This window comes from Amia ocellicauda, chromosome 19, assembly GCF_036373705.1.
Source record: "Amia ocellicauda isolate fAmiCal2 chromosome 19, fAmiCal2.hap1, whole genome shotgun sequence".
NCBI lineage: Eukaryota > Metazoa > Chordata > Actinopteri > Amiiformes > Amiidae > Amia > Amia ocellicauda.
The window spans coordinates 19037157-19053814 of NC_089868.1; the positions used below are offsets into that span (position 1 = coordinate 19037157).

Consider the following 16658-nt stretch of genomic DNA (forward strand, 5'->3'; position numbering starts at 1 on the left):
GCTACGGTGATGTCACCACTGTCTTAAGCAGCAAAACAATCCTCCTGTTAATTGTACATTACAATAAAATGTATTTTTTTCCATTATCCATATGCAGTGAGTTATATCCCTGAGCACAGAAATTAATAAGGGGATAATAACTCTACAGACTGCTTTTATAGATTTCTACATGCAGATATAGATTAGCTGTAGGCAATTACCAGCTTGTGATTATGGTATGGAAGATGACTGAAATAAATGTTTTGTTCCAAACTTTATAATCTTTATAAACCATTCAGACAGCGCTACATTAGGACTCGTCTTTGCCGTATAAGTCAATTCTCACACAGAAATAAAGGACACTCCTCTCCGGGTAGATACTTGGTATATATAATTTGTGCACTATATCGCACTATTGTGCCTAGATATTGAGAATCTCACTCCTAACTCGCATCATGGCTTTTCCATTTTAACACACAGATCGTTTGACACAGATATCGAGTAACAGGCACAGAGGGTGACCGAGTGTGTGGAGTTGTGGATTAGCTCCAGACACAGATGACTGAACACAATATTAAACATATGAGCACGTGTGAAGAGTGCAAAGCAAGTAAGCAGTGATTCGACGGGAGGGATACTGAATACGTTTTACAGGCTTTTTTCCTCACTGCCTCTGCAGTAGAAGAATAAAGTGACAGTCAGATCTCTCCAGCGGTATCTCACAATTTTGCAGTGCTGAACTAACAGACCTATTCACCAGACAGTAACTACCGATATGACTGCCTGGGGCTTGAGATGGTCAATGGGACTTCTGCTCCCTTTACTTTCTATAAAAGGACATTTCATGGTATTAATCATGGTTAGTTCACAGCCCAAAAAGCTGCCTCTGAATCCTGATTCTGAAAAGCCTTGTGCTCATAAAAAAGTAAAAGCTGATGGCCACAGGTCCTTCCAATTAAATCCCAATCCAGTTTCTGTGCATATGGTTACATTTGATGTTGCAGGTGGTCATTCCTGCAAGCTCACACTTATCAAACTAGCATACTCAATATCTGTTCCATAAACAGGACCTATTTAAGGACCTGTAAGTGTTCATTTCTCAAATCAAATCCTTATTAAATATAACATTCTGTCTTCTAAACATAGAATAAGAAAATCAGAAATTAGTGTAAATGAATCCTTCTTGCAAATATTAAATTAAATACAATTAAATACATCTCATGATACACCTCAATAGACAAATGAAAGAGTGTCTGTGTTTAAAACAAGTCCCAACAATCAAGGCAGTTTCTCAGTTCCATTACATAGTTTATACAAATAAAGCTGTGTACAACATCTCCAATCAGCCCGGTGAATTGATTACTGTAAGCAACAAGCTGCTGTTTGCTTATGCTAAAGCTATTTATATAAATTTTCAACTACCAGCATAAGAAACTTAAGACAGCTGGGTTTCACTGTAATTATTTTAATTAATTACAGAAATAAAGAGACAGATGCATAGGTAGATAGCTAGATGCTGCTTTAAAGGCATTACAATATAATTGCTTTAAAGTTCATATTAAATTAACATTCCTCCATATTAAAAGCAATTAATGGTAAGGGGCTGTTACTATGGGGAAATCAGAACGATTTATTAATAACACCTTACCAAAGCAATTTAAATAAATATCCAGCTATTTCATATTAATCCCCAATTAAATATAATTGAAGCAGTATTGACTAATGGTTTAATTATACTATACTGATTGTGTTAGCATTTTTTGTTGTTTAAGGAGAGCTGAATACTAAATCAAGTAATAACCCTACAACATCCTTTGCAGCAATTCCTAGACATTTTACAAGGCTTTTGATGGTTTAGAAGTTATGTTTCATAGTCTATAAAAGTATTTTCAGAGGATATACTAAATTGATGTTGTAAAAAAAACATTTTATTTATTTATATGGTTTTAATAGGACCGGGGGCACTGCAAATACATGCTGGCATTCATTTTGCCTTTTCGAAGTGTGTTTCGTCAAAAGCTGGCAAAAGAAAAATCGCAATAAACCTTGATCCTTGGCAAAGAGTTGATACTTCATGTCCCTAGGCAAAACCCAATTTTTAAACTTGCCTTTTAAACACAAATGGATTCATTGTGATTAAGCAGGGTTATCTGTCCACTATATTATACTGGTTAATTAAAATAAACAAACACATATAGAAGAGAATAAAAATGGAATTGTGTTCATTATTAATTATATTATTAATTATTATTAATATACTGCTTTGTTTGGTCTGCGCACAATTAAATAAATTAATTAACTCAGCAATCTCAGAATACAAGTTCATTTTGTCCTTATACCTTCTATTAATGTTGTTAAAGTCTAAAAGAGAAGAATGGTAACAGAATATACACTACATCCTAATTTTTATTTCCCTCACTTTTTGACAGGCTGATAATGAACTGGGTACTAAAAGGAACAGGACTGAGGTTTATATTTCTGAGAAACACCATACAGAGTTGCCAAGGTGCTTTTATATTTCAATAATAAAAAATAAAATAAAATAAAATAAACTATAAAAGGATTCTGACAGTTTCATGTGCACATTAAATTTCTCAAGTACAAAGGTAACAGAATTTTACAAAATAACATAACTAGCCATTTGGATATTTTTATAAAAATTAACTACATTCTTAAATAAATAAATAAATAAATAAATAAATAAATAAATAATGGCCAAAGATGAATCTGGAACAAAATTATTCCACTGACTCATTAGGAATCGCAACAAAGCACAGGTAGTGAGATCAGACAACCACAGGTATGCACTGCCAGCGAGCGTTGCGTTCACATCTCAGAAACACCACACATTTAAATCATTTAGGATCTCAGCGAAGTGAAGGCAAAGGGCAGGAAAATATGTCATTTGCTTACGGTAATAACCTTTCTCAGCTTACAGGAAACCTATAATTACCCGTTTTTTTTTTTTTTTGTTAAGAAAGCCTTTCTCAGTATGCCATTCCAAGTTTTAATTTTTTTCCCAAAGATGTTAAAGCGAGTGCTGGTATTCAGAGTGAATCAGAAGGAGACGTCTACAGCTCTGGTCTTGGGACAGCTTGACACATCGCCAGATTACGTATCTGTCTAATTTGAAACAGAATCAATCTCTGTTATTGATTAAGAGAAATTCTGTTGTGGAAGGTGTTGCCAAGATTAGAGAGAACAAAAATAGTATAAATGGTAGTATAAATAATATATATATATATATATATAATATATATAATATAATATAATATAATATAATTATTGAAGATAAAGTTAAGCACCAATTACTTGCTTTCTTATAGAACGTATCTGTTGAATTTGTGTCTGATCACTTGATGGCAGAATGATGTAGCTTGACGTCAGCAGGACTGGCACAAAGCAGGGCACAGAAATGAACAAATGAAAACCTTATTTGCATTCACATATTGGCATTAGTGTCTTCATCATCAGACTATAGACAGAAAGGAGTGACTCTTTTGATTCTTAAATAACAATTGATATTAATCTGCAGGACACTTCAAGGAACAATGCAGGAGAAGTCAACTAAAGGGTTGGTCTGGTCTAGTTTCTTGTGGTAGTTTCAAAAACAGTTTTCCCTCTGAAAATATTTATCTCCAACCTTGAACCACCATCCAGTATGTCTCTGACCCTGACAACAATTTCATAGAAACCGTTCTGTTAAAATGTATTGCAGGTGCCTGTGAGCAATTAAATAGGGTTTTCTCCTGTCCTATTCTGTTCCCAATCAAAGAGCTGAGTACTCAGTCAAATGTTCTCCAGATGGTGGCGCTGCTGTTATTCAGACCTATCCGCCCCCTAATCGTGATCTGAATTCTGCTCACATACCTTTACTGTTGTTTAAATCTCTCCAGCAGTGTGCAACACACAATCCCGGGCCACACATCCCCCTGCGCCGCAAATATTGAAAATGATAGCAATTTAGACTAAGTGTATCAAGTATCACTCTCATGTCAGGAAATAATAACCCACCAATCAAAACGAATTTAAGTGAAACGGAAGAAAATGAAATATAATTCGGGCCAGATCCCGTGTCGGACACATGCTAATAGTTACCCATTCAAAACAGACACAATCTCTACTGTGTAGAGCGAGCGATGTGCCCAGCAGCTGCTCACAGAGGAACTGCCACCCCAGCTCGGCTTTTTCTGTGACACAGAGCACACAGGTTAGGTATCTGTTAAATTTGTCCACGGGTGATTGATGCTACTTTTCTCTCAGCATCTCCCAGAAAATCCACTGACAAGAGAATGTGATTAAAATCCTGAACCGCATCTCGATTCAAATGCCTGTGCCAAGATCCAAGGAGGCTTCTGTGACAGAAACCGATAAAACAAATTGAGCCTAAACATGTTTTTTTTGTTTTTTTAAAGAGAATAAATGTATTTTAGAAGAAAATAAACATTCTGCCTTCTCATCCTTTTGAAGTGAATGCACTGGTATAGCCAACACTGCTTTGAAGACATTAAAGGATAAGGCATGAGTCTTCAGGTAGTTACAATAGTTCCTCTCAATAGCATAAGTGGTCATCGGATATTCTCCTGTCACTCTATGATAGCTGTTTGCTGGACTAAATTCACACAAATCTCTCAGGTTTTCCCACATGTGATTTTTTAAGTTGTCAGTTGGACCATGCATCTAAATCAAGTCAGTATTAATATCTTCATGTCTGTAAGTAAGAGCTGATATCAGGCAAAACTCCAAACTGAGAATTAAAATATCCTATGGGTGCAAATCCTACTGTAAACCTTACAGGCCCAATAACAAGTCAGCCTTCCAAGAAAATGGAGCATAAAAGGGTTTTGAAGCCCCCACTCTTAACTAAATGTAATTAGGAAAGATTTCAGGAAGATGCTTTCCAGAACTTCTCTAGAAGGAAACATCATAAAAACAGACTTTTCCCTCATCCTATGGGGAAACTGCAACAAATGCCATTCTTCACAGTATTGTAAGGATTGTTCCCAGATGTTCCTTCATTATAACTATTTAATGGAATGACTCTGCATATTAGGGATCTTCAGGGACATTTAAAGAATGTATATTTTATGTTTATTCTATTGCTCATTTAAAGGTGATTGATGAAATGAAGGACTGGACTTTACACTTAATTATGTTTTCACTGTCATCTCAACAGTTAATAATGGTTGGACTAGAATGTACTGTATTGCTAACTTACACAAAAGCAATCTGAGCTACATGAAAATATATAAGCATACATTTTACTATGAATACCTCAATGCCAATTGAGACACAAAGTACTTGTCTAATCATTTCACGTGGCTATATATAGTACCCTGCAGATCTTTTAAAACAAATCTTTAAATTTAATCACAAACAAACCCCTCCTCAAAAAAGGAATTACGAATGAAAATGCCATGTGAGCCTAAATCAGTGGTTTACTTTTGTAATTTGTCCTGAGGTTTTAATAGCCTAAATTATATGCAATCTTTCTCTTTATGCCAATTTACATTTTTCACAGTAAATCTATATTCACGTTTATAGGAACCATATGTTCCAATTTTGTTTTTTAAAAGGTAATGAGACTTATTGAAGGCCATTATAGTTTTTTTTTTTTCTATTGCAGGTTAAAGTAGTTTGACATTTAAAAATGTTATTTTGGCAGCTGAGAATGTCTGGAACTGGAAGAGAAATGAAACACACATAAATTGATACAAAAGTGGAATATGGATTACATCCACAGTCATATTAAGTAGCTTTAAGCTATCATGCTTTTCAGATAACAAAGTTATGTACCCTTCTCAAAGGATTTAGGCTAAATATAATACAATTTCATAGTCTTGTGTCCTTTTTCCAACATTGAGACTTCTTGGCAAATCAGTGATGTTGCCTTCTTCTTGTTTTATTAACAGACAAACAGGGATGTTTTGTGTCCGTGTTGTTCTTGCAGATTTTGCTGGTGTAAATCAAGTAAGCATATGGTGTGTCTGAAGTTAATAAGACTGCCGGGCTGCTCTTGCCCATGCTAAAGCAAAATGCAGAGCCAGCATGTTGTTTTGAAGCATGAGGAATACTCTGCTGAACGGTGACTATTGACATCTTTTCACTTTTTCTGCCTGAATAATTATTTAAAGTAATGTCTTCCCAACAATTATGTGCAACCAGGACACCAGATCAGTCCAATTCCCTTCTGCACTACTCCTTGCTTTCTCTCTGACAAATAAATCAAACTTCAAATGAAAACAAAAGCACATTTTGTCCAGGTAGAGGCAATTTGCTAAATTACCTTTTGCCATGATTCATTACGTCCTGCTTGATCGGAATCTGTAGATTGGTGCCCCTATTAAACCAGGTCAGATTTTATTACCCATGATCCCGTCCTAAAACCTTGGGCACTGCTCCATTTAGCAATGATGCTGCCAAAAGTGGGGCCAACAAACTGACTCTCTCAAAAAGGCTTTTTTTAAGGAATCTGAAGAGCAATTTTGCAGAGTGACATTACAGTAATATCATAAATATTACTGGCATAAATCCCAGAATGTATATATAGACAGCTTTACAGCAGGGTAGAGAAATGTATTGACACACTGTGACCTTCTCAATTCACTGCAAAAGACAAGCTCATGTGTCCAAGTTTGACAAAAGCAGAATGCTAAAAGCAGACTGATGTGCTTTCACAATGACATTTAATGATTCCCAACCTTCAGTGGGAATAAACATATGACTGAGGTTTAAAGCCAAACAAAATATTGTGCACAAAATTACTGTGTGTGCTGTGTACTGCATCAGTCAAAGTTGACAGGGAATTAGCAGCCTCACCGATAAGTCTTCATCAGAATATAAATGTCCCAAATGAGCCTCTTCACAGTTAAAGGGGTCAATTACCAATATAAAGTGCTCCGCTATACAAGGACAGATCATACAGTTTGAAACATTTGAATAATAGGTTTTAGAAATCCATAACAAGTATTCAAATGTTTGTAATATGATCGCACAAAAAGTCTTGCAACACAGCTATGCAAATATAACCCTACCTTTTCAAACTCTCTCAGGGTGTGTGTCTGTAGTGGAGGACCTTTCTCTGTCTCATCGCTTAGGAAATCTGTCAGCAGAAACCAGACGAAAGAAAAAAGTTAAGTCCCATAAAAATTAAAACGTTGTTCAAAATCCTAGGGACGCACTTATAAAGAAAAAAAGCACAACAGAGCAACAAAGCATGATAACTAAGCTATTTAAGATTACCGGAGAACATATTGTGGTGTCATTACATATTTTATGGTGCCGCATCTTTAACAGCACTGCAGCAGTGATGATGAAAGCTGCCATGGGACAAACTAGTGTAACTGGATGCTTAACAAATGATTTCTAAATTGCATCCACACTTACTGATCAAGGACTTATTTAAGCTTGAGGTTCTGTATTTGATGTGTCACCTTTCAGTGTGAATCTGATGAAAAGTTGTAGTGTTTTTTTCTCATGATATATATTTAGACAAACTGGAACTGCATTATGCCAGATGGCAAATAATTCTTAAATAAAAAATAATTCCAGGAAAACCTCACTGAGATAAAATGACGTGATGTGGTTTTCTGAAGGGTCCCATGGGGCACAATCACGGTTTCACTGGCAGCAATTAAACATCTTACAGTTACTAAACTTTACTACACAACATTAATAAATGTTATTAAAAACAGCAAAAAGTATACTAGAGGCAGACTCTGGAGTTTGATAGGCGCTGACTTGGACGCTTTCTCAAATTGCACAACATTACCAGGTACATTAATGTTACAATTATCAAACACATGGTCAGAGAACATTAAGTCCCAAGCGGCGACATAAAACTTTGTAATCCAACGCTATATTCATTATAGAATGTTTATTGATTAAATTTCATTTTAGTATTGTATATCAAAAGCAAATTAGAGTTGTCATTGAATAATAACAATGGTGTAAAATCTTAATGAGCTTAAAATTAATATTATTTTCTTGCTGGATGCCAATCAAAATACATCACTTGAGACTGGGAAACTTTAATGACTTTCGAAAAGCCTTTCTCTTTCTGTACACCATACATTTTCCTTGAGAATTCAAGACAATTCCAATTTAATACTGAGGTCAGTGCCTAAATTATAATACTATAATGCTAGGACAAATCAAGACAGGCAGTGAGGCACATGTGACTTTACCTGTAAGGTATGTTATTGATTTTATTGCTAGTGCCAAATCAGCTGGGCCATTTGCAACACTGAGATTTGCTTCTTGGATCAACCAAAATGGATAACAACACATACATTCTTGTGTTTGCATTATTGAGTGCCATTCAGTGTTTTACAACTCTTTTTAGGTTTTAAATAAACCCACTAAGAAGCAAAGGTAATCCCAAACCAATCCTACTACGTGGGGAGGGGAAAATGTGTGGAAATACATACAAAATAAATATGAATTAAGGTATCCCAGTTGTTCCAATCACATAGAGAGAAGGGAACTTATGAAGTAGGAAACTGAAGTCTGACGAATCTGAAAGGAAGAGACGTGTGTGTTATTGTTCTCACCTGCCATGTGGCTCATGCTCCTGGACAGATCCTCCCTGTTCTCCAGATAATCCCTGCAATACAGACGACAGTGAGCTGCAGTGATCAGGGATGTGCGCGGGAATGTGTGAGGACTCTGCCTCCTACCAAGGAATGACAGGGTGTTTGGTAACATGGAAAAAAACAACACAATCCGTCACCTGATTTACTGATTCACAGATGAGTTGTCTTATCTTAACTTTAAGCCTCATCAGTTGTATATTTTCAAACATTAAAAAGGGAAGCAGAACAGGCAGATGCAGTTCATATTGTCGTACAGTCACTGGATGGAAGAAAACCATATGAAACCTATATTAATTCAAAACATAACCAATATCTGCATCCACAGGGGTCTTTATATTACATCACATCTGCTTGTTTTTTCAGTTGTTTAAATGTGTTCACTATCTATTACATTTCAGAAAAAATAGATACCAACGTATTTCATAAAAGTATACATAGGGAATTGTTTGCTGTTAATATTGTTTCTTATTATACTCGATATAAATGCCTGTAAATTGTGTTTAGTTTTCAATCTAAAGCATAATTTTGAAAGTGTTTCCCAGAGATGTAATATTCTAGCAGTAGAGTGGCTTTTCTAGCCCTGAGCCTAACAATATGAACACGTCCCGTTATTATGCAAGGTTAAAGCTTATTCACGTGGTCAACTATTAAAACACATTAGTTGAATGCAGCATCCAGTGGTGTGGCTATGCTAGCTTTGTAAACCGAAATGAAGATGACAAACGAGCTTTGAAAAGCTTATGCTGGGTCCCAGGTCACTGACACAACTAAAACATGACTTTGCAGTCGTCACAAAATGTCCTTCGGTAGCACATTTGCCAGGGTGTTCACTGGGAGGAAAGTCACCATGATCTGTCTCCTATGGAATGTATATCAGGTCAAAACCTTATTTGAACTCCAAGCTGAGGACCTGATAATGCTGTGTCCATTATCTCATGTCATCCATGGAGGCCTGCTATGAATTACCAATACAATCACGTTGTAAACCATAGCACCACCACTTTAGACATCTAAAGGGGATACACGTGATATATGCCTCCTCTGCAGGGTTCTTCTCCATACGAGAAAAAGGAACGCTGAAAGAACGTCGCCTGAAGGAAGGAGACACCTGTCTGTGGGAGAAAAGGCTGCTGGGACAAAGATTTTTCTCCTTGACCCGCTGACAGACACACCACGATTAGCAGTCGGTAACTCGAGAGGCGGCTGCAGCTGGGTGTCCTGCAGTAGCTTAATCTGGGGTCACAGTTAAATTAGATTAGGTCCATTAGAGGCTCAGCACAGATCCTGCGTCCTCCCTGGAGATAAACACAGCTGTGAGTCATGTACCTCAGCATAGTGTGAATGATCCCCGGAGGAACCACAGCCAAATTCGGGAGGATGCTCTTTTGTTATCCTGCCTTCTGACGCTCCGCAGGGGGTGCCCTACGGACAAAGCCCCAAAACCACACTGACGGCCAAGAGTGCGTCTGGCTTGCAAAGACACGCTGCCCGTGCGTTCTGTATTCAAGACGCCACCTCTCCACCTGCTGCGGCCACCTCCAGAGTATCTGCTTCACACAGAAACTCTCCCCGAAGCCTGAAATGATTAAGTCTACTGACGTTGAACAGAACCGTTTACATGAGCAATAACTCAAACTTTTAACCAGCTGCCATTTCCATATTTACGATCAATTGATTTCTTGTTGATTAGAAGAATTGGCAGAAACCGGAGTGAGGGGATGTGGCCCACACAGGCACGGGACTTACTGCTATGTAATTTTCCACTTGATGGCTCCCAATTAAAAACTAATATTCCCCTCAGCAGGGATAATAATTCACAGCCATTACCAAAAGAAAAAAACTCTGCACTGTTCCCTCATTTAGTAGAGAAATACTCCTAATAATGCTGCTTTGAATATACTGACTTTTTACTTTGAAGATTTTTTGACAACAGTAAAGGTAAAAATAGTATATTGACAATGACAGATCCTACCCTTTGCCAGGACAAATCGTTTAGTGCCATTTTTTCCCATTTAAAATACACTTTACATACCCTTTCAGTTTTTACAGAAATGATAAGTTGAAATTGACGTTTTTTAGAAAAGGAAGGCCTTCTAGTTGAAAGTTTTCACAAAATCACTACACAAAAGACTCAATTATATGTTATATTGAGGGAAAATAATTTTGAAATTATCTGTGCATTTTTTATGACATAAACCTAGATACTGTGTAGTTAGAAACATATATCATTGTTCTCATGTACATCAAAGAAATAGGAGACATTTAACTGTATAACGTGTTGCCCCAAGACCATTTCACACACATGCATGGCCGTATGCCAGTTTGTCACACTCCCCAGTCATTCTTCAGATTATTTCATCTTCCTTTTTTCAGAGTAACAGCTGCTTTAACACTCACCTTCCCCTGTACAAGAAGCCACTCATCTCATAGGACTGCTCTCCAGTGGTTAAACAAGCACATGGAACAAAAACCAAACGTCCGCCATGAGAGATGGCAAGTCGTCTATGTGTGCTTGATTAAACATGAGAAGTATTCCTTTTCCCTGTCTCCTTTAAAATTGTTTACCCAAATTAACGGGTTGAGCCTCTACACAAGAAGAGCAGAAAAACAAAGTCATTTGACGTGGCAGGCCTGAGTCAATTACAGTTTGTGCTCAGAGGCGCTCCAAGAACTGAATAGTGAGCACAGAGAGGCTTTGTAGGTAGGAAGCAGAGAACGGCAAGTCTGTTCGGAGGGGCTACCTTGCGACCCAATGAAATGACTGTGTTAGTGTAAAGCCTTCCTGTCTGGGCATGAAGGACAACCACTTTATTTTACTGTCTCTACCGCTTCTGAGGTAAAGGAAAAAAAAGAGCTAGGTGGAGCACATACTACACAACACAACTCACAAGTTCAGACATGCTGTTGTGTCAGGTAAAGCTGCAGTTCAAAAAGAATGGGAACAAACTGTAGAGAAGATCCCCATCTCTGGGAAACTTATTCCTATAAAATACTAAATGAAAAAGGGCAGTTTGAAAGGGAAATCATGTCTTTTTCCCCTAAGTTATTTTTGAATGTCTATATTGTTTTAAAAACAACAAAAATCATGCCTCATGCCCATGCACTAGATAGGGAAAAAATACAATTAGACACTTAGTAATTTGTATTCTCTCTGAAATCACAAACGCAACCGATGAACGCACGTAGTTATCATTTATTTAAATACTGCCATATCTTTTGCAGGCCAATATAAATGATTAGAGAGATCCTGTAAGTCTAAAAGCATTCCTGCTGGGTGCTATCGGTCTGTAAAATGCTGTCAGTAACATTGGAGAGTTAAAATGTGCTTCATAAACAATGCAGCCAAAAATACGCTCTATCAAAGCAACTGCATTAATAAAGAACACTTACTTTGAACAAATCGGGACTCTCAGAATCCTGTAAATGTTTTCATTTTTAAAAGAAAGTTGTGTATAACTATTTAAAAGACACTTTATTTCATGTTGTTTTTGGACACAACCCCAAGAGTTATCACATGGAACATTCCTGGCAAGAGAAACCTGTAAGTCCTAGTTTTAAGAGACAATAATAAACAGTATGTGAGGTTTTTTTCCCCATTAATGTGTCGTTTTCTTTTCAATTTGGGAGATGATTCATGGAGATTTTGCAAAGATAGGCTTCAGAAAGTGTGGTGCATGTTTAACCCCAGTATAGCAGTGACCCTATAATTACCTTGACTGCTTTTGTAAAGGCCTGCCTCTCTCCTGCTGTTTGAACAGCTGTTTATACCCAGCTGTTGTAGTAGCCTGCCGCTGCAACCTCGACTACGCTGGATCTTAAAGGCACTCAGATCACAAGACAGCACCTTCTACCCAACTCAAGGACTTTTGCATTGGCAGCACTAAAATTGTCTTTGTTTTTATTGGTGAAAGAGATTTGATTTTCTTTCAGCAATAACACCATCTGCATATCGCCAAGTGCAGTCAAGACTTCAGTGCAGACAAACTAATTAGAAACAGGACCAGTTTGTTTTTTCCCCTGAGCTGATTAATTTATTGGTGAGTCTTTTATCATTATTTCATGAGAGGATTGAACAAAATAAATATGTTTACTCGTGGAGTCTGTCAGAGACTGGTGAATTGGGTCTCACAACAGAGACAGACTGATTAATTCAATTCATCACAAGACCATTGATCTAATCCCAGTTATCTCTTTTCAGTCTTGTTTAATCTGACTGCTATACTTTACTCTGGAATGATTTGTCTTTGCAGTTGTAATTGTATCATTGCTGATCAGCTTCTGAGCGGTCTCTGCGTTATTTGAGAGAAAGTATATGACATTCAGATCTTCTCCCAGGTTGTTTTGTGCTTTTTTGTTGCGATTGCTCAGACTTTCAGAGGTTTGTCACTAAACTAGACCTCCTGAGCCAAATTTTATTGCTCCATGATCTTGTAAACCCCCAAAATCAACAGACCAAATATCAATATTGCTGCGTCAACTAATTCTCTGCCTAACAGCATCAGGCACAACCGATAAAGAAAACTCACATTCTGATCTGTTGCAACATTCAAACCCAAGGCAAAAGGTCTTTTAGTTCATTGGTTGCCACATGCATGAGTTGCAAGTGGATGTAGGTTATGTTTTTGATTATTTTTTACAGTATAAACCAATCACAGCAGGCATTGTTTTAATTGTATGCTAGTATTTTAACCACTAATGAGTCGCTTGTTTATTTGTTGAGGAGCAGAAGAAAAAAAGATGGAGAATTCAATTAATGTACTGGTTGTTCACAAGTGATACTCATTTTGATTAAGTAAAAAAGGCAAAAGAGAAAAAGAAATTAGACTATTTTATGACCCTAATTTATACCCACTGTACCCTTCAGGCACAATCAGACCAGATAATAACTCCTGCAACTGGGCATCTGTTCTGCTAGGAGCACTTATATTATTGTTGCAAACAAATGGGGGTTATTGTAAATACAGCTATCAGTGCCAAGTTAATAATCTCTCATCTGCACAACAGCAGATCATTGCTGTTCATTGTAAGACGTTTACCTACATCTATTATCTTGCATTTCTTACACTTGAAGACTGATTTGTTTAACTGTGAATATCGACCAGTCCTTTGTGGCATGATTGTAAACACACAACTTTAAAATAATGATCTCAATATTAAAATAACCGAAAATAGACTTAAAAGGAGATTTTGATTGTGTGCAGAATAGACACCAAAGGGGTCATGTGACCTGCAGCACTCCAGCTGTTTGCATGCTCCACATGCTTGTTTTTTTAAAGAGTTGTTTCTGCTCGTCAAGTACACACGATGAAACCGGTGGGATGGGAAATACATACAAAAACCCTTATCATTTCACCAGTGTCCAGTTGTTACACATTGACCAAAATGACCACAGTGTCGCACAGATAATCATATACATTACGGTAGCGTCTATGCATTGACCAAAACGTCGTCATCAATTATATTAATTATGCTTTATAATAGAATATGCAATATTTACATTGCTTTCAATGTAAGGAGACGCTACCCCTTTTTTTGCTGAAGGTATCTGAACAGAGCTTGCATTAGGGCCCCGAAGATGCTGCCCCCCGCACTCACATCCCATACTGGAGGTATGTTGATTTGTATACAATTTAATACAATGTAACGTTGCCTATTTACAAAAGCAACACAAATCACTCACATGCTGATTAAACATCCGCTTCTGCTCCATAACAAACAAACATCAATATGCACTGCCGTGAATTGCAAAAATATTCAAATTGTGCAGCCGTCTAAAAAGCCATTTCCAGTCCATGCCATGCATTGCTTTTGTGACTGCCTCCTGTATTTATCCCGAACCGCACGGTCCTTACCTCCCCAGCCCCCTCCAGGACTGCTCTTGTGCAGGAGTCCGATCCATCCTAGCCCAATGCTAGGCTAACCTTGCAGGATCCCCCCGGCCCCCTATATCATCCAGCCATGGATCCGTGCGCACGTTGCTGAGGAGGACGGGTGCATTGTTGTGTCTCCAGCTATCATTGAACTGAAGAGGCCCTGAGATGCTGCCTGGAAGTGAACTAAGGATGCAGCATTGATTTCATTGTCACACAGCCCCCCACCCCCCTGTGTTAAGGATGCACGCAGGCTGATTGTGCAGGCGGCCCGGGTGTCCCGTCTCTCCGGCTCCTGCACCTGCTAATCCGGGGGATGCGCCGAGAGGCCCCGGTCACACCGGAGAAGCGTGTGTAGTGCAGCCACCGTCCACAGCACTACAGGCTGCAGCTCAATAAAGCCACAGATATTTGCATTTCTGTTTAATTCACAAACACCATCATCTCTTACATTAGTATTTTTTTTGGGGGGGGGTAATGTGTTCTGTTTGTGTTGGATTCTATTATTTAGTGGTTTATTTGGTTAAATGTATAAAATAATTAATAATTAGGTCTATTTGTATGTTTTCTTGTGTCGGTGACCTACTTGTAGCCCCCTGTCCTTTAGGATAATGTGTGAGTATTTATATAAGAAAACTGGGTTCTGGGTAACTAGAGTTTATGGTTTCTTAGCACTACGGATTATTAAGTATGACTTACACTTTCCGCTCTATAATAAGATTGCCCTATTCTGTATTTAAAAAAAACAAAGTCTGTGTGCTGAATACAGGGTGACATAATTGTTTGTTTGGATTTTGAATTGTAAAATGTTAAATGGATATAGAGTTTCACATACTTTCCATCCTCAAGAGTAACCAAGACCAGCAAATGCAGTTCTTTTTTTTCATATTACTGGCACATATAAATGTTAAGGGCTGGTAGATTTCTCTTTCTCGCTGCTGTTTGCAACACATCTTCAAGGGACACCTTAAGGCCTTGTTTTACATTTAAAATTTAGAGTTGAGATGAGTTATTACAGTGTGCTGAAGTTATTGCTTCAAGACAATTCTAGGATGGTTCAACTGAATTTAAATAAAGGGATCTGGTTGGCATCAAAGATATTTCAAATTACCACAAACCACCAAGACAAGACTTTCTAGTGTCTCTTGCTGAAGCGTTTCTATTGTTCACCATCAATAGATGTTGACATGAATATGCAAATGAGTGTTACAAAAAGTCATGGATAGGACAGGGACTTTGTAGTGTCAATTCTTGTACATATCTGACTACATACAGAGGAAATATTATTGAATGATGAATGTGTAAATATGGATTTCATTTCTGTTTCTCTTTCATTTTCTAGTTCATGTTAAAAGCATATAAATATATGTAAAATAGGCCTAATATATTTCTTCTCCTATTTACATTACTGTCAGCTGAAGACCACAGTTGTTCCCTTTAGCTTTGCTACATCTCTGCAGAAAAGTAGCATATAAATTAATAAAAGCTGCTGGGCAGTGAATGACTTGGCAGATGAAGTTATGTAACCACATACAGTAGATGCTGGATAACTCATAATCTGAGAGAAATGCTCATGCCGGAATAGTCCAATCACGGTTTCTGAGGATATCATCTCAGGTCACAAAGAAAATAGGTAAAATATACAGACTTTGTCAAGAGATGAACTGGGATTACACCCAATGTTCTAACGTTTGAAGCCAGATGTGAGCTTCCAACAGCTTTTCTTAATGTGCTGTCAAGCTGAAACTGAACGACTTAAATGCATAGAAAAGTGGATTTGTAAGTGCTTTACTATACCTGTCTCTGCTGTGCATTCTCATGCAAAGACTTTACTGTCATGCTAATACCCATGTGGATGCAGCTCACTGCTTGAACACTAGCTGACTAAAGCACATTGTGCACAATAAGCTCTTGTAAATGGTAGTTTTACCACAATTTCCATAAATCCTTGTTGAATTGATGTGACTGTGACACAATTATTTGTATTTGTTGTTAGTAAAATATTTTTTCTTTGTTTTTATATTGTTTTCATCACAATACTTATTGTTTTCATACTTATATCAAGTGCAAGTACATATCACGTATTATTCCAAATATGTTCACAGTAATTTGTTAAATACTTATTTAATGTAATAAATTAGCCTAATAATCATAATAAGTTTCACATATGGACATTTCCATTCCATAAACACGTTTCATACATTCCTCCATAAAT

General features: G+C 37.3%; 1 protein-coding gene across 1 annotated transcript in view; it reads right to left on the minus strand.

The window, feature by feature from the left end:
* pde4dip (phosphodiesterase 4D interacting protein) overlaps window positions 1–11275 on the minus strand; it is a 77550-nt gene extending 66275 nt beyond the window's left edge. Inside the window, exons 1-3 of the mRNA XM_066691720.1 lie at window positions 10971–11275; window positions 8532–8584; window positions 7014–7081 (exon numbers count right to left, since the gene is read on the minus strand). Of these exons, the coding sequence (XP_066547817.1) occupies window positions 7014–7081; window positions 8532–8584; window positions 10971–10996 (147 nt within the window). The 5' untranslated portion in view covers window positions 10997–11275. The remainder of the gene's footprint in view (window positions 1–7013; window positions 7082–8531; window positions 8585–10970) is intronic.
* Window positions 11276–16658: the final 5383 nt, after the last annotated feature.